The 25,723-nt window shown below is 40.2% G+C and overlaps 1 protein-coding gene across 2 annotated transcripts in view; it reads right to left on the reverse strand.

The window, feature by feature from the left end:
- Window positions 1-25,723, reverse strand: part of LOC124612771 (beta-mannosidase-like) — a 298,303-nt gene that overhangs the window by 215,029 nt on the left and 57,551 nt on the right. For both annotated transcript variants that reach the window (XR_006979569.1, XM_047141165.1), the window contains exon 3: window positions 9,247-9,395. Coding sequence is in view for 1 of the 2 variants with exons in the window: in XM_047141165.1 (XP_046997121.1) it covers window positions 9,247-9,395 (149 nt within the window). In the remaining variant the exon portion in view is untranslated. The remainder of the gene's footprint in view (window positions 1-9,246; window positions 9,396-25,723) is intronic.

The following is a 25,723-nucleotide window of genomic DNA, read 5'->3' on the forward strand; positions in this document are numbered from 1 at the left end:
GTGTAAGTCTGTTCAATGTAATTTGTAACTTTTTACTAAAAACAATTCTTGTTAACATTTTTTTCTATGTAATATATTATTCATTGTACAACCTATTATTATAAACAAATGTCTCAAATCTATGTAAATGACACATCCTACACCCACATGATTTATTGCTAATGAGTCTACAGAACACAAATGAAATAAATAAATGTGAAATGAGTTGGAATCCTATTTCCAATGTCTCTTTTGGTTCAGATTCTTCCTTGGTAACCCATTGCTTAGATAGTTCTTTGGTCTCAGGAGTATACTAATGTATCCATGTTTCATCCACAGTGACGAAACGATGCTTAAACTCCGGTGGATTCTTCCTGAATAGCTGCAGGCCACCCTTGCAACACTTCAAACAATTCCGTTTTTTGTCAAGTGTGAGCAATCGCGGAACCTATCTTGCGGATATCTTTCTCATGTCCAAATGTTTACGCAGAATATTATGTGCCCATTGATTCGAGATGCCCACAGCACTAGCAGTCTCACGCACCTTAATCTTCTGTCATCCATCACCATATCATGGATTTTATGAATGATTTCTGGAGTTGTTACCTCCACAGGGTGTCCAGAACATTCAGCATCACTTGTGCCCATATGAGCACTCCAAAAATTTTGAAATCATTTATAAACTATTCTAATTGAAGGTGCAGAGTCACCGTAATGTTTATCAAGCTTCCCTTTACTCTCCTGAGGCGTTTTGCCTTTCATAAATTAATGTTTAAACACCACACAAAATTCTTTTTCGTCCATTTTTTGACAATCCCTTGACTTCCTTGATTCACATGAATGCCAAACACAAAGAAATAGACCAATATGACTGTAACTTGGTGTGCATTCTTTCCAAAGATGCTACTAACTAAACATGACCTCCATATATGTGCCGGTGGTGCTATCTCTCAGACTTTGAATGGACTTTTCAAACGCCCCTCATACTGGTATGACTACCTTCCTCTTCTCCGCCCCACTCCAGATTGCTATTCATGTGACAGTGGCATTCCATTCAGAGCTGCTGGTGGTAGCAGTCATGTGTACGTGAGGTGAGGTTGCTTGTGTAAATTTATGTGTGTTTTTTCTGCTCAAAAAGGCTTTGGATAAAAGCTGTAGCATGTAGCAGTCCTTCATAGTGCAATCCAACGTGTCATCTTGACAGTCAGTACTAATTTGTCCTTTTCATAGTATGGTTGATATTCCAACTTTGAGACCCATTGTTTGATTTTGCCTAATAGCTTTTCTTCCATCCTACAGCCACGTATTATTTTCCTTTGTTACTACCTCTGAAGAATTACTCCTCTCAGTGTGTTCTTTCTCTACCTCCGAGTGTTTTTTCACCGCCTTTCAAACCACATACATTCTGACTTCTGAGCCCCACTGTAACAATGATCTATCTCATGAAAAACACATGGCTATGTGAATGCACAGATTGTTGGTGCAGCATCTCATGCCCCAAATTCTATTTGCTGATAGTTATAATTTTTCCTATTAACTTTATTTCTTCACTCATCCTCTCATAATTTTATGTTTTATTTTCCACACCTACCTGTTCCACATGAACTCCCATACCTCATCCATCCCTTTTCCCCTTCTTTTTGTGTGTTTATTAGTATTTGTGTGTGTTTGTTCATATTTTTACATATTTTCAAGTATTTGTGCATTTTGACAGATTTGTATATGTTCTTGTGTAGCTGTGCACGTTTTCTGCATGCCTGTGTGTATTTTCATGCATCTATTTCTGTTATGCAGCTCTCCTCACGACCATTCAGTTCCTTCATTTGCCTATGTGCTACATCATTTCGTGTTTCCCCAATGCCATCCCTGTCACAATGAAGCCCCACTCCAACTTCCTGCACCAGTTCAGAAAAGTATCCCTTTCCCTGGCTAAAATCCAATCCCACATCCTTTTGCTTAAATGATGCCTAAACCATGAAATGCCCCCACTCTCATCCCCAATGGCCAAACCATAAAAATTCCTTTCTCTGGATCCCACCCCTTCTTTCACAATGATCTCCACCTTTTCAGATTCTGCCAGTCCCTGACCCTTACATATGTGGTACTGTGAAAACATTTCCATGTGACAGTCATATCAGAACCACCTCTACTCTCTCTGCAAGATATTGCTACTGCGCCATCTCTTCTACATACATCCCTTCTGGGAAACTGAATCCCTTGCTCTCCAACACCTGGAAGGGTGTTCCAGACACCACCTCCATAAATTGTCTAACCTGCTGACATCCCACTGCCACCTTGGAGCACCCCTATCCAACCCCTATTCTACCCACGCCATTCCTCCTCATCAACTTCTCTTAGCACCCAGACCCTGGCTCACAAAGCCTTTCAACCTGCCACATCCCCAAACTTCCCTACCAACACTCCAAATCCAGAGCCCAAACAATCCCAGAACACTATTGTTAACTTTGCCATCAAAATTCTCAGCTTCACCGGAGCTTCCGTCCTATCCAAAAGCCTCATCTTTAGCTCTATATCCAAATTTAATAATGATGGACTTGTCAAAGACCTACTCTCTTTCTCCTGATCCCTGTAGTGGTAACTCTTCCTTGCCACCAAACCCTACAGCTAAAGCCAACCTAATTCCAACAATGAACCCTGCCTCTCTCATTTCATACCACATACAAACATGATACTGTGCCCTTCCCATCTAACCACCCTCTGGTCACTTTCCAGGAATTCCTTACCTCTAATCTGGCTTCACCATCCTTCCCTAGATCCCTTCCTTACACCACCAACCTTTCAACAGAGGGAAGAACTGCCATACACAGACTCAAAAAAGATCCTGGCCTAAACATCCTCCCAGCAGACAAAGGCTCCATCACTGTGTCATGTTGAGTTGCAGTAAGTATCTGGTGGAAGGCTTCTGCCAATTACCTGACTCGTCCATCTATAAACTCTGCCAGAGTGATGATATCCCAAGAGTCCAACATAACCTCCAATCCCTACTTAAAGCCTTAGGCACTTTCCAGAACCTCTCCCTGCATCCATTTCTCTACTCATCCTTATGACTGCCCACACACCCATCTTCTACATGCTCCTCAAATTTCACAAACCCAAAAAACATGGAAGCCCCATTGTACCTGGTTATTATGCCCCCAATGAAAGGATTTTGGCCCTCATTGACCAACACCTTCACCCAATTGCTCATAATCTAGTATCCATCATCAAAGATACCAACTGCTTCCTTCATCAACTCTCTACCATCCCCACTCCTTTGCCTCCTGGTTCCCTACCTGTCACTGTTGATGCCACTTTCCCATACACCAACGTACCTCATGCCCGTGGTCTTGTTGCAACTGAACACTGCCTTTCCCAACGTCTTTCAGACTCCAAACCCAATATGTGAATCGCCTAACAAACTGTTATCCTAACACATAACTATGTCTCCTTTGAAGGGAAGGTATACAAACAAATATGCAGCACGGCCATGGACACCTGCATGACACTCTCCTATGTCAACCTGTTTATGGGCAATCTAAAGGAAACCTCTCTAGTCTCCCAAAACTCTCCCATCCACTTCAGCCAGTCCTCTGCAAGCCAATGTGCCACCTTCTTACATGTTGACCTCCTCTCTGATGGCTCAATTGACATCTATGTCCACATTAAACTCACCACCCACCAACAGTATCTGCATTTTCACAGCTGCCATCCCTTCCACACCAAAGAATCCTCCCCACACAGCCTTGCCACCCAGGAATGTTGTATGTGCAAGATATGTGACAAAAACTCCCTTTCCCAGCTTTCACAGTAGGCTGAATGTCTTAGCAAGGCCTTCACAAACAGGCACTATACCCCAAACCTAGTCTGCAAACAGATTACCGCCCCCTTCATCACCTGTTACCACTCCAGACTGGAACAACTGAACCATAGCCTAGTCACAGCTTTTATTATCTATCATGATGCCCTGAAATGAGGGACATTCTACCCAAGATCCTTCCTAACTCTCCTGAAATGGTGTTCCATTACTCAGCTAAACTCCACAACATACTAGTCCACCTTATGCCACTTACAATCACAACCCCTTGGCACAAGCAGAAGACCCCAGGTGCAAGATCTGCCCAATTGACTCAGCCAGCACTTCCTATTCCAGTCCTGTCACAGGCTTATCTTACCCATCAAAGGCCAGGGCACCTGTGAAAGCAGCCATATCATATACCAGCTATGCCACAACCACTGCACAGTTTATTTAATTGGTATGACTACCAACTGGCTGTCCACCAAGATGAACAGACACTGCCAATTTGTGGACAAGAACAAAGTAGACACCCTGTGGCACAACACAGGCCATCTGGATCCTTACTGCCACCAGCAGCTTTTCTGGGAATGTGCAGATAGGACTACCAACTTACAACTTACAACAGATTCTCTATTCCCAAAATTATACCAGCCTTAAACTATGGGAACCCACCCCACATCTTCCACCCAACAGTTGCCACCCCCTTGTCCTATCACCTCCTCCACTTTCACATTCACTCATCCTCTTTGTGTGCTTCTCTCTGCCAATGTTTGCTGGTGGTAGCAGTCATGTGTGGATGAGGTGTAGTTGCTTGTTTGAATGTGTGTGTGTTCTTTTTTGCTGAAGAAAGCCTTGGCTGAAAGCTGTATTGTGTAACAGCTTTTTCATTGGGTCTGTCTGAAGCTCAACAGGTCATCTTGATGGTGAGTAGCAGTCTATCTTTTTTCTAATATTGTAGGCATGCAGCAATTTTACACAGAAAGCCTCATCCAATGTGTGCCAGGACTCAGGTTCCTATGATGTATTGAGAGGAATAATTAATGTTTTACTTCAAGTCATGTCTGTGCTATAACTCACTGCTCTGAGCATGGTCACAGTATGCAAAAAACCAAAAGTGCAAGGGGAGTGAGCAATACCCACTAGCAGCTGACAGCAAGGAGTCTATTGCAACTGTAAAGTTTATGATCTAGGAGAATGGCAGAAATTTGGAAAGGAAAAGATGCAAAATGGGACGAGAGCATTCCTTGCATGAATAACTTTAACTATGCAACTGTATAATCATGATAGTATTGAAGCTGACACAATACTTAAAAAAAGTCTGATTGCCAAAAAATTGTTGTGACTCAAATAAAAAGAGTGGTTTTATGATAGCAAGTGCTTGATGCATCATAGGGTCATGATATAAATATCTCATGTGACAGCAAAACTTATAGTGTGCTTTATACCAATTACACTTCTGGGTACAGAACAAAAATACTATTACTGACTCAGCAATTACAAATAGGGAATCTCTAATCAGAATTTACTAATCTATGAAGTTTTAATTTTTGTTTCTAAGTCCTACAGCTATTTACATACCCCACAAGCCACTATTCAGTGAACTGAACAGGACACCTTGTACCACTGACGGTTACATCCTTTCCTGTTAAAAGACATGTTGCTGTGCTCTGTGAGCTGCATATAAAAGTATTTAATTGCCAGTTGGTGATTCAGTATGTTTACATGCAGTTCATTGTGCCCAGCAAGATGCCTTTTAATAAATACTAACAAGCTGTGGAGCATTGAGCATACAAGACTTTCACATTGCCTTTTTTGTACCATTCATAAACAGAGCGAGAGAAAAATGAGTGTCAGAACTTAAATCTTGTGTATCCATTACTAATGTAGAGTACTTAAAGAGCTGTTAGATGCAAGTGAAGTATAAGGCCTGGGACTTCATTCCTCTTCTTGTGAATACAGTCACTCTCTCTTTCTTCACATTATACCAACAGTAATGTGATAAAATTAATGATCGAAAGTAGTTCAGTTTCCATAACTTCCAAATGATGTTCTGTTAAAAGCTTATCTTTCAAAATAAATTTAGATTTGTCTCTCCCTGGTGTTGATTTGAAAAGTTGTTTTTCTCATTTAGTGGGCTTTAACAGAAAAGGCAAAATACATTTTAATTGTTATCCTTTGTACTGTGCAAGTTGCTGTATTTTGCTTCCTCACTCATTGTTCCAATTGTGTCTGTAGTAATTTGTCAACTCTGTCTTTTGGAAAGACAGAGCTTAAGGAAAGTGTAAGAAATTACTGACATTTAACAGGCATTACTCAAGATACATTTAAAGTTTCTGAAAACTAGTCATGTAAGTATACTGTTACTGGAAGCATTCAAGTGTAGAGTGTTTTGTGTTGGGTGCACCCTTGTGATGGATGATGATCTATAATGCCCATATCTGATTTCCCACCCCCTCACCACAGCCCCCTCCCCCTCTGTTGGATGATTCCTGGAGCTCTGCATTTAAATGTCAATAGAAGTTTCATCCAGGTCTTATCATAATTCTCAAAGAGTGGCACAGTCTTCACACTGTGGCAGAAGCATTGCCAGTGGTGTGCTTCATGCTGTAAGGTTATGGTCCAAACTGTTCCTGACTCCCCCAATCATCACTACACAATATTCTTTATGAAGACCTTCCTCCAAAGATTCTACATCACTCATGACATCTCTGAGCCCTGAACTTGGCTTAAAAATATTCATTACTTGGACTTCACAATCCAGAGCATACTTTACTAGTTCAGACATTTCCCTCTCATAATTATTCAGTCACAGAAGGAACATCCAGGTCTTTTTAACCATCTAACTACTACTACACTTAGCTTCCTCTTTTTTGCTTGTCTTGCCCGGGTGTTTCTGAACTCCTTGAGTTGTCTGCACACTTTTGTCCATAGTCTCCAAAACAGTTTAGCTACTGGAGGCATCTAGACTAAAAGCAGAGACTTGCAACATTTCTTGAACCTCTTGTCTCACTTGGCAGGTTGGACACAGTTCACTCCTCTGCCTCTTCCTGCCTTTATGTCTGACAATTGCAGCTCCCTAACTTTATGGTTGATAACTGTAGCTTTCAACTGTTCTAATTCTGTCTGTAGTACTCCTAAATTACCTCTAAATTTTAAGATCAGGGCTCTTTCTCTGTAAATTATAGGCACAACTGCTACAGCACCAATGATAATACTATCACTTGTCACATCTCCATTCTTCAAACTGTTGACAATTTCTCACTACTCTGTTGCATTTTCTACTCTTGTCCACTGTAATAATATTTTTTTTTAAAATTTAGACTAAAAAACTACCAAGAAGATATCTATAATGCAAATTCTCATGTGGACAAATACTTAGACAGAACAGAGGTAAATGAAACAAATCTTTGAAAGAGAAAGATGCTCTGCTGGTCACAACTTCAAGGAAAAAGATGTATTTAAGTTTTAACAGCTTTGAAATCAGTTTTGTTTCCCTGGATCATGTAATATCATGCCCTGGTGTCTCAAAGAAGGTAGCTTGTTCTCAGGAAAAAATTGTAAAGGACATTAATTTTAATGTTAATCAAATATAGTACAATATTATATGCTAAGAAGACTAAAACTTGAGGAAAATAATTTTCAGTGATGGATCAACATTTTGTACAACAAAAATTGCAGCATTTCTTGTGTTTACACCTTAACAAGAATTGTTCGCCCCTTTTTTGTATATCCAGTGAGAAAACTATAAAGCCTGCACCGGTAGATGAGTTATGGTTTGAAAAAAGATTGACCTTTTAATTATCTGCAAGTGACCAAACTTAAGCCCCACAGAGTGTGCATGAGGTGAGATAATGCCATCTGCAACATTCTTTTCATAAACCTAATCTGGAGCTGTGTATATGGACAGGGGAGATTACTGATAACAGTGTCACTACATGTATCAAGAACTACAACAAGATGTGAGATATGTGTCTATATCTCACATGTTCCAATTTTATGTCAATTTGTTGCATAACATACGGAAAACATAGACTGCTTCTCACCGTACAGAGGAGGTATTGAGTGGTAGGTAGGCTCAATGAAAATGACTGCTAAAATGTTAAACCTTTCAGAAAAAGTCTTTCTTCTGCAGTAGAAAACACATAAACACGCACACACACACACACACACACACACACACACACACACACACACAAGCAAAACTCACATACACATGGTCACAGTCTCAGGGCCCTTTTTACTCTCCTCACTCATTGTTTCAATTGTGTCTGTAGTTATTCGGCAGCTCTGTCTTTCAGAAATATAGGCCCTAGTGATAATCTATCATCATGCCCTAAAATGAGAGACATCCTACCCAAGATTCTTCCCACTCCCCTAAATGGTGTTCTGTTGCCCACCCAACCTCCACAACATCTTAGTCCATCCCTATGCCACTCCCAATCCCAGCCCCTTGCCACAGGGGTCATATCTCTGTAGAGGAGCCAAGTGCAAATCTGCCTAATCCACCCACCAAATAGTTCCTATTCCACTCCTGTCATGGGCTTGTTCTACTCTATTTAAGGCCAGGCCTCCTGTGCAAGCAGCCATGTCATATACCAACTCTGCTGCTATCTGTGCACACCTTTTTATGTTGGCATGACTATCAACCAGTTGTCCATCAGGATGAATGGCCACAGCCAAATTGTAGCCAAGAGCAAAGTGCACCAGCCCATAGCACAACATGCAGCTGAACATAACATGTTTCACTTCAATGGCTGCTTCACAACCCAGGCCATTTGGATCCTCCCCTCCACCACCAGCTTTTCTGAACTGCACAGGTGGGAGTTATCCTTACAATGCATTCTCTGTTCCTGAAATTATCCCAGTTTCAAGTTATGATAACCTACTGTCCCCAACCCTCTGCCCAACAGTTCCCATCCCATCTGTCCTGTCATTTCCTGCCAGGTCACGTCCCCTCACCCTCGTTGTGGACTGCTTTTTGCCAATGCACCTGCCAATATTTTACCATCTGCCTAGCAACTTTGTCCGGCCACTGTCTAGTCCCTGCATGCTCTGCCAGACAGTGCTCTTCTCTACCCCCTGCCCATACCCTGCTATCTTTTCCTCCTTCCTTGCCCCATTCTAGATTGCTGCTTTCATTCAGTCCAACAGCTGCTGTCTGGCGAGAGTGGCCAGAGATAGCTGTTGTGTGTGTGAGTTGTGCCTGCTTGTGTGAATATGTGTATGTGTGTTTTCCTTTCCTTTCTGGAGAAGACTTTGACCAAAAGCTCGATGTGTAACAGTCTTATTGTTATGCCTGTTAGAAACTCAACATGTCATCTTTACAGTGAGTCACAGTCTACCCTTTTCATAATTCTTCAAAATACAAATCTCACTTTCTCTTAACATATCATAAAATTTTAACAGTCTTGATGTAATATTGATTTTAAGGATTGAAATACTTTGCACCTCATCTTACAGTATGAACATACCTGTATATAATCTTCTACTGGGAAAAAGTATCGAAGAAACATGTTTTCTGTTGAACCAATGTAATTTTCATTCAGATATATGTCAGCAATTGTGTCCACTCCATTAAAAAGTAGAGTAATGTTCCTTTTATTCTTGATGTCAGAACTGACTGAAATCAGAAATTATTACATATTAGTGAAGTTCTACAGAACACATACAAAATGGATTTGAAAAAAAAATAAAATATTTTTTCTAACAGGAATGTTGTCATTGGTCACATCATCTTAAGAACAGAACACCCTCTTCTCTCTCTCTCTCTCTCTCTCTCTCTCTCTCTCTCTCTCTCTCTCTCTCTCTCTCTCTCTCTTCTCTCTCTCTATGAATGTGTGTGTAAGAGAGAGAGAGAGAGAGAGAGAGAGAGAGAGAGAGAGAGAGACAGAGTGTTTTACTGGGCGGTGTGGGGCATGTTTGAAAAGGAGAAACAGTGATGAGTACAGAATGTAATAGATATTACAAAAAACGTGTTACAAACTTTATCTCTACACTGTGTTAGCAATGTGCTATCACTATGCTGCTTAATACAGTCTTATGACATCTAACTGGAACCTAGAAAATGAGAAAAAGATGTACTGTTGCTTTCTGATTATAAGTAGACACTGTTTATTTGTATATAGGATCAGTGAAATTGACAGCTAAAACACTTTTTGTTTAAAATTGTCTAGCACTTCACAATACTTCCAATATAGTAAGTTGCAAATACACTTGCTGAGCAAATGCATGGTCGACATTACCAATAGGTCAGTGACTCAGCCTAGTACCATTGTTGTTTTCCCCCCATGAACCATGGACCTTGCCATTGGTGGGGAGGCTTGCGTGCCTCAATGATACAGATAGCCATACCGTAGGTGCAACCACAATGGAGGGGTATCTGTTGAGAGGGCAGACAAATGTGTGGTTCCTGAAGAGGGGCAGCAGCCTTTTCAGTAGTTGCAGGGTCAACCGTCTGGACGATTGACTGATCTGGCCTTGTAACACTAACCAAAATGGCCTTGCTGTTGTGGTACTGCGAACGGCTGAAAGCAAGGGGAAACTACAGGCGTAATTTTTCCTGAGGGCATGCAGCTTTACTGTATGATTAAATGATGATGGCATCCTCTTGGGTAAAATATTCCAGAGGTAAAATAGTCCCCCATTCAGATCTCTGGGCGGGGACTACTCAAGAGGATGTCATTATCAGGAGAAAGAAAACTGGTGTTCTATGGATCGGAGTGTGGAATGTCAGATCCCTTAATCGGGCACGTAGGTTAGAAAATTTAAAAAGGGAAATGGATAGGTTAAAGTTAGATATAGTGGGAATTAGTGAAGTTCGGTGGCAGGATGAACAAGACTTTTGGTCAGGTGAATACAGGGTTATAAATACAAAATCAAATAGGGGTAATGAAGGAGTAGGTTTAATAACGAATAAAAAAATAGGAGTACGAGTAAGCTACTACAAACAGCATAGTGAACACATTATTGTGGCCAAGATAGACACGAAGCCCATGCCTACTACAGTAATACAAGTTTATATGCCAACTAGCTAGATTATATAATGGTAAGACAGAGATTTAGGAACCAGATTCTAAATTGTAAGACATTTCCAGGGGAAGATGTGGACTCTGACCTCAATCTATTGGCTATGAACTGTAGATTAAAACTGAAGAAACTGCAAAAAGGGGGGAATTTAAGGAGAAGGGACCTGGATAACTGACTACACCAGAGTTTGTGCAGAGCAGAGCAGAGAGCATAAGGGAACAATTGACAGGAATGGGAGAAAAAATATAGTAGAAGAAGAATGGGTAGCTTTGAGGAATGAAATAGTGAAGGCACCAGAGGATCAGTAAAAAGACGAGGGCTAGTAGAAAACCTTGGGTAACAGAAGAGATACTGAATTTAATTGATGAAAGGAGAAAATACAAAAACGGAGTAAGTGAAGTAGGCAAAAAGGAATGCAAACGTCTCAAAAATGAGATCGACAGGAAGTGCAAAATGGCTAAGCAGGGATGTCGAGAGGACAAATGTAAGGATGTAGAGGCTTATTTCACGAGGGGTAAGATAGATACTGCCTACAGGAAAATTAAAGAGACCTTTGGAGAAAAGAGAACAACTTGCATGGATATCAAGAGCTCAGATGGAAACCCAGTTCTAAGCAAAGAAGGGAAAGCAGAAACGTGGAAGGAGTATATAGAGGGTCTATACAAGGGCGATGTTCTTGAGGACAATATTAAGGAAATGGAAAAGGATGTAGATGAAGGTGAAATGGGAGATATGATACTGCGTGAAGAGTTTGACAGAACAGTGAAAGACCTAAGTCGAAGCAAGGCCGTTGGAGTAGGCAACATGCCATTAGAACTACTGACAGCATTGGGAGAGCCTGTCCTGACAAAACTCTACCATCTGGTGAGCAAGATGTATGAGACATTCGAAATTTCCTCAGACTTCAAGCAGAACATAATTATTCCAATCCCAAAGAAAGCAAGTGTTGACAGTTGTGAAAATTACCTAACTATCAGTTTAATAAGTCACAGCTGCAAAATACTAATGCGAGTTCTTTACAGATGAATGGAAAAACTGGTAGAAGCCGACCTCGGGGAGGATCAGTTTGGATTCTGTAGAAATGTTTGAACACGTGAAGCAATACTGACCCTACGACTTATCTTAGAAGAAAGATTAAGGAAAAGAAAACCTACATTTCTAGCATTTGTAGACTTAGAGAAAGCTTTTGAAAATGTTGACTGGAATACTTTCTTTCAAATTCTAAAGGTGGCAAGGGTAAAATACATGGAGCGAAAGGCTATTTACAGTTTGTACAGAAAGCTGGTGGCCGTTGTAAGAGTCGAGGGACATGAAAGGGAAGCAGTGGTTGGGAAGGGAATGAGACAGGGTTGTAGCCTCTCCCTGATGCTATTCAATCTGTATATTGAGCAAGCAGTAAAGGAAACAAAAGAAAAATTTGGAGTAGGTATTAAAATCCATGGAGAAGAAATAAAAACTTTGAGGTTCGCCGACGACATTGTAATTCTGTCAGAGACAGCAAAGGACCTTGAAGAGCAGCTGAACGGAATGGACACTGTCTTGAAAGGAGGATCTAAGATGAACATCAACAAAAGCAAAATGAGGATAATGGAATGTAGTCGAATTAAGTCAGTTGATTCTGAGGGAATTAGATCAGGAAATGAGACACTTATAGTAGTACAGGAGTTTTGCTATTTGGGGACCAAAATAACTGATGATGGTCGAAGTAGAGGGGATATAAAATGTAGACTGGCAATGGCAAGGAAAGCGTTTCTGAAGACAAGAAATTTTTTAACGTCGAGTATTGATTTAAGTGTCAGGAAGTCATTTCTGAAAGTATTTGTATGGAGTGTAGCCATGTATGGAAGTGAAACATGAACGATAAATAGTTTAGACAAGAAGAGAATAGAAGATTTCGAAATATGGTGCTACAGAGGAATGCTGAAGATTAGATGGTTAGATCACATAACTAAAGAGGAGGTATTGAACAGAATTGGGGAGAAGAGGAGTTTGTGGCACAACTTGACTAGAAGAAGGGATCGGTTGGTAGGACATGTTCTGAGGCATCAAGGGATCACCAATTTACCACCGGAGGGCAGGGTGGAGGGTAAAAATCATAGAGGGAGACCAAGAGATGAATACACTAAGCAGATTCAGAAGGATGTGGGCTGCGGTGGGTACTGGGAGATGAAGAAGTTTGCACAGGATACAGTAGCATGGAGAGCTGCATTAAACCACTCTCAGGACTGAAGACCACAACAACAACAATAATACAGTGTTTGATGCTTAAGGTGACAAGTGCCCCCCAGGTTGTCCATTTTTCCACACTGTTTCACCTACCTGATTGACACTGTCATAACTGAACATACAATGAGCAACCACCTACATATTCTCTGGGCCCTTTCTCAAACACTTCAGGCCATGGATCTGTGTTGCAGTAGTCAGAAGTCTAAATTTTTCCAACCATGTTTTGAGAATCTGGACCATACTGCAGGTCATCCAAATCCTGGTGTGTCTGGTCAGGGCCATCAGGAACCTGCCGCATCCCTCATCACTGGGAGAACTGTGGGCTTTGTTGGGTGAAATTGCCTACCACCAGTTCATTCCCGGGACATTGCTCACTGTGCACCACCCCATATCCTTCTCCACAAGGATGCTTCCTTTGTCTGGCTTTCAGTGCGTGACCATGTCTTCATTGTACTGAAGGACCATCTCAGGTCAGCATTTTGTCTAACTACTTTTGATCCCAACAAACCATTGGTTTTGGCTACGGATACCTCACAGAGTGGCAGGGTGGCAGATGGCTTGCAGCAGCCACTGCTGTTTTCATCCAAAACTCTCAGTTCAGCACAGGTCCACTACTCTCACGTCGAGAAGGAGCTCTGGCCATTGTGTATGTGGTCATCAAATTCAACTTTTTCTTGTAAGGCACAGTATTCCATTTTCTTGCTGACAACAAGCCATCAGTTTTGTTATTTAGTCCATCCAACCAGGTCCCCAAAAAGGTGACCCACAGTTTGGCCTTGTTCCTTTCAAAATATCACTATGACAACCATTTTCACTACACTGGGCACTATTCCAATGTGATTGTCTTATCCTCGCTGCCTATTAGCCTGGACACAAATTTGATTGATAGGAGCACAGGGGTTTTCATTTGGATATCACTTCCTGTCAAATGGGAGATGTGTTTTCAATCACTGGTACCTGACACTGTTATCTGACACTATCCTCAAGCAGGTCATCCACTCTGTCTATCAGGGGTGGTCATCTTGTTCTCAGGCCTTGTTTCCAATCTGCTTCATAACTAAATTATCTTGTGCCATCATCTCTCAGTCTTTAGAAAGGGTCTTCCTCATCTCCATGGGCAGCACATCTCACAGGATGGCTGGGAGTTTGTGACAGGAGTTCTTACAGCTGTTATATGAAGGTCACTGGGGTTTTTCCTGCACTAAAACCTTGGCTTGCAGACATGTGTACTGGCCCAACATTGACCAGGAGCTTGAGAATTTGGTTGCTGCGTGTCCTCAGTGTGACAGTCAACAGACAGCTCCCAGGGCTTTGTTCTCCCCATGGCCTCCAGCTACCCAGCTCTAGGAGTGCATCCATGTATATTTTGTGGGTCAGTTTCTGAATGCATTTTGAGTGATGGTCATTTACATGTTTTTGCATTGTCCATATGTGGTACAGAGCTCCTTGGCCACTACCAAAGTCAGTGTACTTTTGAAAATGTTTTCTGTGGAATGTCTCCCTTGTTTTTGACAACAAACCTCAGTTCATAACAGCATGTGGCAAAAACTGTAAAAAGAACTCTTGGGTAACTGAAGGCATCAGGATCTCTAGTATTAGAAAGAGGAAACTGCATATGCAAGCAAAGCACAACCATGATGCATAGTTTGTCAGTTATGTAAACAAATACAAAAGAATATTTGGTAGAGTAGTTAAACAGGCAAAACAAATGGCAAACAGTAAATACATATCAGATGCGACAAATAAATCAAAAGCTGTGTGGCAAATTGTCAGGAGTGAAATAGGAGCAGAAAAAACAAAAAAGTTTTAATCATAAATTAGATACAGATGGGGAAATGATTACAAACTCCAGACATATTTGCAAAGAATTCAACAAGTATTTCATAAATTCTAACAAAATTGACAAACTCCCTCCTCTACATATATAATGCGATATAATGCAGCCCAGATCAGTAGAATTCCAATTCACTCATGTATCCTGCTATGAGGTGGCTAACATTATAAAATCCCTAAAAAATCTCAAATCTGTAGGTTGGGATGAAGTCTCAACAAAAATAATAAGGGCAGGATGTGATAATATTGCACCCCAACTCTGTCACATAATAAATCAATTGTTTGATGAGGGCCACTTTCCAGATAGGCTGAAGTATGTGGAAGTTTGACCTATCCACAAAAAGGGCAGACAAGAGAAGATACAAAATTTTCGCCCAGTATCAGTACTATCAATTATTTCTAAAATATTTGAGTGAGCAGTATGTAACCAACTAGAAAAATATGATAAAAAACAACATTATTCTTAATAATCAGTATGGATTTAGGAAGTGCCGAAGCACTGTGCATGCTATTAATGAAATAATCACTAAAATAAGCAAATGCCTTGATAAAAAGGAGAGCGTATCTGGTATCCTCTGTGGCCTCAGTAAGGCATTTGACATGGTGAACCACAAGCAGCTGCTCCTCAAATTAGCTTCTTATGGTTTCCATGAAAAATCTTTAAACTGGTTCAAGTTATATCTCAAAAATAGGAAACAGAGGGTAGTTATACAACATAAGGACGAGAAAGCTTGCTGTAGATGGAAGGAAATACAAGCAGGTGTACCTGAGGGGTCCATACTAGGCCCGTTACTGTTTCTGTATTATAAAAATGACTTGACAGGTAAGGTAAGTTCAGATACGATTCTGTATGCAGATGACTCAACAGCAGTAATCTGCTGTAAAAACACCGAAGAATTACCACAGAGAACAAAACAGACTCTTCAAGAACTAGACAACTGGTAGATAATAATGCTATGAAACTAAACAAAAACACAAATTGTACACTTCAGGAAGGCAGAGAACTGATAACTGCAGAATCTGTCAAATTTCTGGGAGTGACCATAAACAAAACCTTGTCATGGACTGATCATGTGCATTGCTTTCTGAAGCAGTTAAATAGTTTTGTTTATGCAAGGAGGGTTCTGAATAAAGTAGCTGACTTAGCTGTTAGGAAAATTTTGTATCATGCATATTTTATATCAGTTGTAAGATATGGCATAATTTTTTGGGGAGCTGAAAAAGGAAGCCTCCTCAGAGTGTTCAAGCTACAGAAAAAATTATCAGAGCTATGACTGGAACAAACAAATAGACAATCATGCAAACCTTTATTTGCAAGCCTTGACTTACTGACAATTCCTTCCATGTTTATACATGAAACACTTCTCTTTGAGTTAAAAAACCCACATCTTTTTGAGGGAAATTCATTACACATACTTATGAAACAAGGCACAAACAAGATTACATGTTACCCTGCCACAGACTAACGTTAGTTGAAAATACTCCATATTACATGGCTTTGAAGCTTAGCAATAAAATCCGTCCAAAGTTGAAGGACTGCAAGCTAGAATCCACCTGTGCAAACACAGAAAAATATTTAAAACGTGAATGCTACTACAGTGTGGATGATTTTATAAATGAGGAAGACAAGTAGGACATATTACATCTGTTTTGTTTTCCATTTTTTTCTACATTATGTTCCATGTGTATGCTTATGTTCCCTTTTAATGGAGCTATATGTTCTTTTTGTATATGTCCATACTTATAAACTACATATAATGTGAACTATGTATCTAAATATCTAGATGTAAACATATATACTACTTCTGTGAAAGTAGGTGGTCTTTGAAGTATGTCAGTATTTATAAACTACAGAAAAAAACATGAAAAATACTTTAAAAGAATGATTTCAAACCACTGTGGACATTTTAAGAAAAAGGAAGAAATCTAACATGTAATTATCTTTTTATGTTGTAATGCTCATTTCTGAGCGTCTATATGGGTTAATTTAATGTATCTTGTTTTAGGTATACTTAGGTAGCCATAGAGTTATTCACTGACCAGTCACCAATGTTTCAATCAAATGATTGTATATAACATGTCATGTGACAATAAAGATTCTATTCTATTCTATTCCTGTCCCAGGTGTTTTGTGATTTCTGTGTGGGGTTAGGCAGTCACCACATTTGGTCCCTCCATTTCATCCCCAATCAAATGGAGAGGTGAAATGCATGTTTCACACCTTTAAGACAGATGAAAACCGAGCGAGGTGGCGCAGTGGCTAGCACACTGGACTCGCATTTGGGAGGACGACGGTTCAATCCCGCATCCGCCCATCCTGATTTAGGTTTTCTGTGATTTCCCTAAATCATTCCAGGCAAATGCTGGGATGGTTCCTTTGAAAGGGCACAGCTGACTTCCTTCCCTGTCCTTCCATAATCCGATGAGACCGATGACCTTGCTGTTTGGTCTCTTCCCCCAAACAACCCAACCCATAGATGAAAAAATGTTTCAGGTTTTTTGACAGCCTACCGAATCACTTCTATGGATTCCTGTAGCCCTGTCGAGCTTCTCCACAGGTGCCAGCCACAGATGCTGCTCAACATCCTTTATTTGTGATGTCACCTGCCATTGTGTTCTGCTGTTCTGCTGTACTGAGTTTGTACCAGGCACAGAAGTCTGGGTGCATGGTTTTGGCTGGCACCTCCACTGGTTGCCAGCAATCATCGCATATCAGAACAGCTTCTGAGTCTACACACCGAGAACTCATGACTGGGAGGCTCAACTCCATCAAAATCAGCTCCACGTTCAGGTGGGCACCCCTCCCCTCCCCCTCACCTAGGCAGCACCACCGTCTTCACCGGTACCCTGGTAACTGGATGCCACCTGTCCACTGGTGTTCCAGCCTCCTCTTCCACCAGTGTTTATACCTCCACCTGATGAGCCTGTGACTACACAGCTTCTGGCTGTGGTTCTGGTGCCCCTCAGCAAGTGAACATGCCCATTACAGGTTCAAGGCCTCCTGTGTGGCCCCAGCCTTCACCTTCATACCACCACTAGACATTGCCAGGGATCTCAGGTTGGACTGCCCATCACCAGTCCTGTTGTCGCATGCTTTGAAGGGGGCCATAGGGGCACTACTCATACTGGCCATTTTCACCCATGTTCTAAGTTCTCCAGCAATTTGGAGTTTCTGTCCCCTATTGCCTCCAAGGCCTCCTTGGGCTTGGATGCTGTCTCCACATCATGGCCATATCTATCATGTTAAATTGTAAATGTGTTCATCATTGTTGTAACAAACAGCAATAATGGAAAGTTTGTATAGATCATGTTAAGTGTGAAACAGTAAAACAGACTGCAAAATTCAAGGATCTCTGCACAAATATCTCCTCCATATACATTCCTGCAGTATAAATTAATGTTTATAAGCATAAAGAAGTAGGATATTATGTATCACATTTTCATCATGTTGTCATATAAATTATTGTAAATATCTTTTAATTTTCAAATTTGTGTCTTTTATAGAAAAGCTGCAGTTGTAAACTGTGGTCACAAAGATACTGTAAAAACTACAACAGTTTTTTAAGTAGATTTGTTGTTGTAAATTGATAAGTAGGGTAAGATGACATAGTGTACATTTGTGCAAAAAGTTGATTTTGTAAGCTATGGTCACATGATGCAGTATAAATGGTAAACATCCAATTGCTTTTATAACTTTGTGTGTGTGTGTGTGTGTGTGTGTGTGTGTGTGTGTGTTTGTGTGTGTAATTTGCTTACAGATTTTTTGTGTGTAAACTACTGTGTATTTGTAATACTGTATATATCTAAAAACAAAGATGATGTGACTTACTAAATGAAAGTGCTGGCATGTTGATAGACACACAAACAAACACAAACCTGCACACAAAATTCAAGCTTTCGCAACCAACAGTTGCTTCATCAGGAAAGAGGGAAGGAGAGGGAAAGACAAAAGGATGTGGGTTTTAAGGGAGAGGATAAGGAGTCATTCCAATCCCGGGAGCGGAAATACTTACCTTAGGGGGAAAGAAGGACAGGTATACACTCGCACACACACACACACATATCCATCTGCACATACACCAAAGTATGGTATGGTGTATGTGCAGATGGATATGTGTGTGCGTGTGCGAGTGTATATGTCTCCTTTTTTCCCCCTAAGGTAAGTTTTTCTGCTCCAGGGATTGGAATGACTTCTTACCCTCTGCCTTAAAACCCACATCCTTTCATCTTTCCCTCTCCTTCCCTCTTTCCTGATGAAGCAACTGTTGGTTGCAAAAGCTTGAATTTTGTATGTAGGTTTGTGTTTGTTTGTGTGTCTATCACACTCGCACACACACCCATATCCAACCGCACATTCGTTTGGTAAGTCACATCATCTTTGTTTTTTATATATATATATATATATATATATATATATATATATATATATATATATATATAATAGAGGGAAACATTCCACGTGGGAAAAATTATATATAAAAACAAAAAGATGAGGTGACTTACCGAACGAAAGCGCTGGCAGGTCGATAGACACACAAACAAACACAAACATACACACAAAATTCAAGCTTTCGCAACAAACTGTTGCCTCATCAGGAAAGAGAGAAGGAGAGGGAATGACGAAAGGATGTGGGTTTTAAGGGAGAGGGTAAGGAGTCATTCCAATCCCGGGAGCGGAAAGACTTACCTTAGGGGGAAAAAAGGACGGGTATACAGTCGCACACACGCACATATCCATCCACACATATACAGACACAAGCAGACATATTTAAAGACCTTATATATATATATATATATATATATATATTTAATAATCATCACATTAATTCATGTTTTCTCACCTCATCTTCTCCTAATACTGACTTGTACCATATCATTTTGCACCTATTTACAAAAATGATGAAGAGGATCAATAAAACAGTACAACAGAATATACAAACAGAATATTATGTGGAATGTCGGCTTGCATTCATATGATAATGTCCCATTGTGTATATTTCAGTGTCTGGACAATAAATACATTAGTAAAAAATTTCAAGTGATTAGTTCCATGCTAGAAATATGAAAATCTAGAGAACCCAGTGTCTTAATTGAAAATTAATTAGGTGAGGTATGAGAAGCTTTGGAAAGAAGACTGAGAAAACCATTGCTTTGCTTAGCACTTGAGAATAGTGTGTCTGTTTGTTGCTAGTGTCTGCTCACAGAGCTGTGCACAGACACAAACTGAAACCATATAAAATAATGGTACTGTATTGACTGACTACCTCAGATGCTGTTGCTCAATATCGTTATTGCAAATGGCTGTTACAGTCTATGCATGATGGAAGGGTTAATCCCAAAATGCTCTCCTCTTCTGATGAAGCATGGCTACATTTGTCTGGTTATGTAAATTTACAGAACAGTTGATGTTGGAGTTCTGAAAATCCTCATCAGTTACATCAACAGGCTCTACGTGATTTGAAAACAGGAGTGTTGAGTGTAAGATGAGCTACTGGACTAATTTTTTTCCTTGAAACAATAACTTCTTATAGGCATGTGAACAATATAATGCTTTCTTTTTCTTTTAGAGAAGTACCACTTAACAAAAAGATATACAGTTATGCAGGGCAATGCAAGACCACACATTGCCAATGCCCTCTAACATGAATAAGAAGTGCTTTTGATGACAGGGTACTTGACTGGCCTCTTTGTTCTCCAGATCTAAATCCATGTGATTTTTATCCTTGGGGGATGTAAAAAAATTAAGGTAGATGCAAGCAATCATTGTACACTTGAAGAGAGAGAAGGCGGGGTTCTGCTAGTCATTTCCCAAATTTTGGCAGCCAAAATTCGTTGAGTGCTTGATAATGTGTTCAGAAGGTGTCAGGCTGCTCTTGTCAGAGAGAGACATCATTTTTAGCACCTGCTGTAAATAAATATAGGCTTACTTTAGTCAGATTACATCACTGTTTACAGCCAACTCTGGGAAAGCATGCACAGCTGTCTTGCTGCAGTTGCAGGGGGCAACAACCAATAAATCCGCCATACAAGCTATGGGCATCCACCAGGCATTGTAAGTGAAACACCCTGTATGAATAAAGTATGTAAAGCATCTCAAAGGACCATAAATTATGATGACAATAAAACAACAGTTTACCTTTTATTGTTAGTTTAATATCTACTTGGTTTGATTGAAAATTTTCCAAAGAAGCAATTACCCACTTCTATTACAACAGAGGAATATTTACAATAATAATTTACTACTTGTAAAGCAGGTTTATAATCTACACTGATTCTTACCATGTAGCTAACAGATAATTCCTTCTTCATCTTCTTTTTTGTGGTAGCATTTACCCTGTCTAGAATGGACTCTGTTGTACTCAAGCTTTGGCAGTTTCATTTAACTTTGCAACTGGATGCCATCCCTGTCACGGCAATCATCACTCACCTGAGTGAGGGCAGTCATATCCACCACCTGTCTGCGAACTATGTAAATTTTACACAGCGTGTGACTGCTATGTCTAAGGTGCAGTATTTTGTTTTGCTAGTAGCTGTTTGAATTGTAAATATACTTATTTTTCAAATCTGTCTTTTGGCTGAATTTACCTAGGATCTTTCTTTCTTTTGCTGGTGCCTTGTCCCACAATTTGGCAGGGTTGGCATGGTTAGGATGGATTTGGCAATGTTAATTTTTATGAGGCGGCTGGATGCCCTTCCCCCAACCATCCTGTTGCCCCTGGGATAGAATTAGTGGAGCCCAGCTGTCTGCATCTAGTGCAATCTATGGAATAGTGTGAACATGTTCGGATGTTTGTGAGTAGTGTAAATAAGGTGGAACGTGGGGCCCAGCCCAGTATTCACCTAGCAGGATGTGGAAAACCACCTAAAAACCACATCCAGGCTGGCCAGCACACTGGCCAACACCAGTAATCTGCTGAGTGGATTAGATCTGGGGCTGTTGTGCCTACCTGAGTCCAGGAAACAGCGCATTAGTGCTCTCGGCTAACCTGGCATGTTATGAATTTACCTAGGATACACACTGAAAATCACTAGGATGGGTAGGAAAGTGCTTTGGTGAAACTGGATGGTTCTGGCAGTTATTTGTGCAAGTAGTCTCTTACCAGAAGTTTGCAGATGCAGGCCATGCTCCCTATGTACGATGTGACTGAGGGAGGGGTGATAGTAGCAACCATCTTTGAATATCCCTCTCTCCTGATAGGTCATCATCTCTTTTTCCTGACAGGTCATTTTTACTTGAGACAAAGAAACTTACACAGGACAAAGTAGTGGGGAGAGCTGCATCAAACCAATCTTTGGACTGAAGAGCACAACAACAACATTATTGACTAATGGGGTAGCATCATGCAACAAAAGAATTAACAACAGTTAGACCAACAGATGACACTGTAAGGGTCTTAACATAAATGGGGGTTGGAGACAAATAACAGAGTAACCGCAATACGATGGCTATGGTCTGAACTCCACATTACACAATCTGTAATGTTCAATGAACATGACTGCACAAATTCGGCAGTCAACAGTTGTGGCACTGTTTGTTGGGTAAGCTCATTCACCACAGCAGGGGCGTACCACATTGGATAGGAAAAATCAGTTTTTAAATGTCCTGTGACAAAAACTGCATAAAAGGCAAAGTGCCATTGGTTTTTAACTGTTCTGGATCCAAAAACTGTATAAAAAGCTGGGAGTTGAACGTTTGATCTTTGTCTATCATGAGCAAGTTCTCTACAAACAAGGCTATCAAGACACAGCCCACAACCTAATCTGCAGTTTTATTTCCACCAGTACCTCATCTCCTACCTCCCAAACTTCACAGAAGTTCTACTGAATACCTTTCAGGACTAGCAGTCCTGGAAAAAGAGGATACTGTGGAGACTGTGGCTTAACCACAGCATGGGAGACACTTTCCAGAATGAATTTTCACTATGGAGCAGATTGTGCACTTGTGTTTGGATACCTCAGTCAGCAGAACACTTTCCCACAAAAGGTAGAGGTCCAGTCTGAGTCTGGAAAATAGTTTTAATATGCCAAGAAGTTTCACTACTCAATCTGCTACTCTGTTTTGTTGTCATTTTGGATTCTAGAACAATCTTTATACTTTCTGTTATCTCCTCTAAACAGTCTGCCAGACTTGGTAATAGATATACTGGCAGAGAACAAAATATTCTTAAACCAACACAGACATTTAGGAAAATAGTTGTGGAAAAAGTATGATAAATGTTCATACAATGTAGGCTTTCACAACTGATATTGTCATCACTTAAAACTTCCAGGCTGACAGGACATTGTCAATGTACAAAACTCTCCCCTGACATTTCATTTCCGGGTGTGGGAGACATCCTCTGAGGTAAAGGGGCGAACTGCAAAGAGAACTTGAGGAAGCCCTGATTATATAGGCAGTGCAGAGGGCGCCACTGTCCGTCAGGTGGCATCAGCTATGAGACTGTCTTTGGTAATGCCAACATTCTCAATTAAAAGTAATTGATCATCATGCTTCCAGTGCAATGCTGACTTCCAAATTTTATCCAGTTAAACACCTTCTTCTTTCGTGTTAAAATTATTACGATGTTTATCAATCTGGGTAGCCTCTCTATACATGTGCACATAATAATGCGTGGTTTTAGATATGATGACCATCTTGGTGAATTTTATTTCATGATTATCTTCCTGATAAACATGTTCTGCTATGGTTGATTTATCTGTGGGACCTAGGTGGTAATTTCTCTTATGTTCAACAAGATGGGTGTTAACACTTCTCTTTGTGGTACCAATCTAAAACTGCCCACAACTATAAGGAATTTTATATGTCCCCAGTGTAACACTTCTCTTTGTGGTACAATAGTGACTTTTATGAACAAATTGATGGGGTGGCTATGGGCAGTCCTCTTAGTCCTGCCTTGGCTAACTTGTTTATGGAGACTTTTGAACAAAGGGCGTTGCAGAATGATAGTAAGAGACCAGCCAGAGGGTGTTGCTATGTCGATGATACTTTCATAGTATGGACACATGGAGCAGAGCAGTTGAATGTTTTCCTGACACACCTAAACAGCATTAATCTGGAAATCCAATTTACTATGGAGATGGAGAGTAAGGGGCACCTGAATTTCCTGGATGTGTCTGTGATTAAGTGACAGGATGGAATGTCGGGCCACAAGGTGTATAGAATGGCTGCACTTAATGATTGTTATGTGCATGAAGATTCAAACCACCGCCCTAGTCAAAAAGTATTAAAAACCTTGGTAGACAGGGCATACAAAATTTGTGAACCTGATTATTTAAAAGATGAAATTGAAAATCAACAGTTGATTTTCGTGAAGAATGGCTATTCTAGAAAGGAGATAGACTGAGCACTTTGGTCTAGGCAGAGAATCAGGAGCAACGACAAACAGCAGCCACCCAAGATGTTTCTTCCATTCATTAGTAAGATCACATTGGGAAAGTGTTAATCAAGTATGGGTTGGAAACTATTTTCAGACCCACCAGGAAAATAACAGAATATTTAAGATCAGCAAAAGATGCATGACATTCTTTGGCTACACTGGGGTATATAAAATTCCTTGAAGTTGTGGATGGGTTTATACCAATACCACAAAGAGAAGTGTTAACACCCGTCTTGTTGAACATAAGAAGAATTGCCACCTGGGTCACACAGATAAATTGGCCATAGCAGAATATGTTTATCAGGAAGGTAATCATGAAATAAAATTCAGCAAGATAGGCATCATATTTAAAACTGCGCATTATTGCGCTCACATGTATAGAGAGTCTATCGAGATTGATACATACCGTAATAATTTTAACAGGAAAGAGGAAGGTGTTAAATTGGATAAAATTTGGATGTCAGTGTTGCACCGGAAGCATAATGATTGATTATTTTCAATTGAGAATGTTGGCATTACAAGAGACAGTCTCATAGCCGACACCACCTAATGGACAGAGGCACTCTCTGCACTGCCTATATAAGCAGTTCTTCCTCAAGTTCTCTTTGCAGTTCGCTGCTTTACCTAAGAGGATGTCTCTTACAGTTGGAGACAAAACATCAAGGCAGAGATTTATACATTGATCACAGCCTATCAGCCCAGAAGTTTTAAATATGATAAATGTATCACATTGGTTTCCTGAGTGATGTATGACCACCCTTAACAGCAGCCTGAGCCCCAGGTTTATAACTCCATCTCTCTCTCTCTCTCTCTCTCTCTCTCTCTCTCTGCCACTGTACCATCAAATCGACCCTGGCTACTTGCCTTTTCTGCCTCTTGCATATATATTTCTTTATAGTGGCATATGCATCCATTTGCTACCATAAACAGACAGAAGACTTCAAAAATATGGTAATCTCATTATATTTGATGCATCTTGCCAGCTGATCAAAATTTCACTCTTGCCTTTCCAGCCTCTTGCATATATATTTCTTTATAGTGGCATATGCATCCATTTGCTACCATAAACAGACAGAAGACTTCAAAAATATGGTAATCTCATTATATTTGATGCATCTTGCCAGCTGATCAAAATTTCACCTATCAAATTAGTGTTGTTCATATATTTACATACTAGTCACTGAAGTCAATAGTTAGACCAGAAATTGAATGTACCAGTATGCTAACGTAATTTAAAGATATAAATTCAACATGAGGACCTGTTACAGAAACTCATTCAGTTACTGATATTTTCACAATGCACAATGCACAGAAGTACAGAATTTATTTTAAGTTATTATATTCTTCTACTAACTTTACTCATCTCAACAGATATTGTAAGGTGGTCATGTCATTTTGATATTTGTATGTCATTGATGTGTATGTCAGCGAGAGAGCAAGATATGTTACATTACATAACATTTGGTCTTGTTGTGGAACAGTCTTA

The sequence above is a fragment of the Schistocerca americana genome, chromosome 4 (genome assembly GCF_021461395.2).
Source record: "Schistocerca americana isolate TAMUIC-IGC-003095 chromosome 4, iqSchAmer2.1, whole genome shotgun sequence".
In the NCBI taxonomy this organism is placed as follows: domain Eukaryota; kingdom Metazoa; phylum Arthropoda; class Insecta; order Orthoptera; family Acrididae; genus Schistocerca; species Schistocerca americana.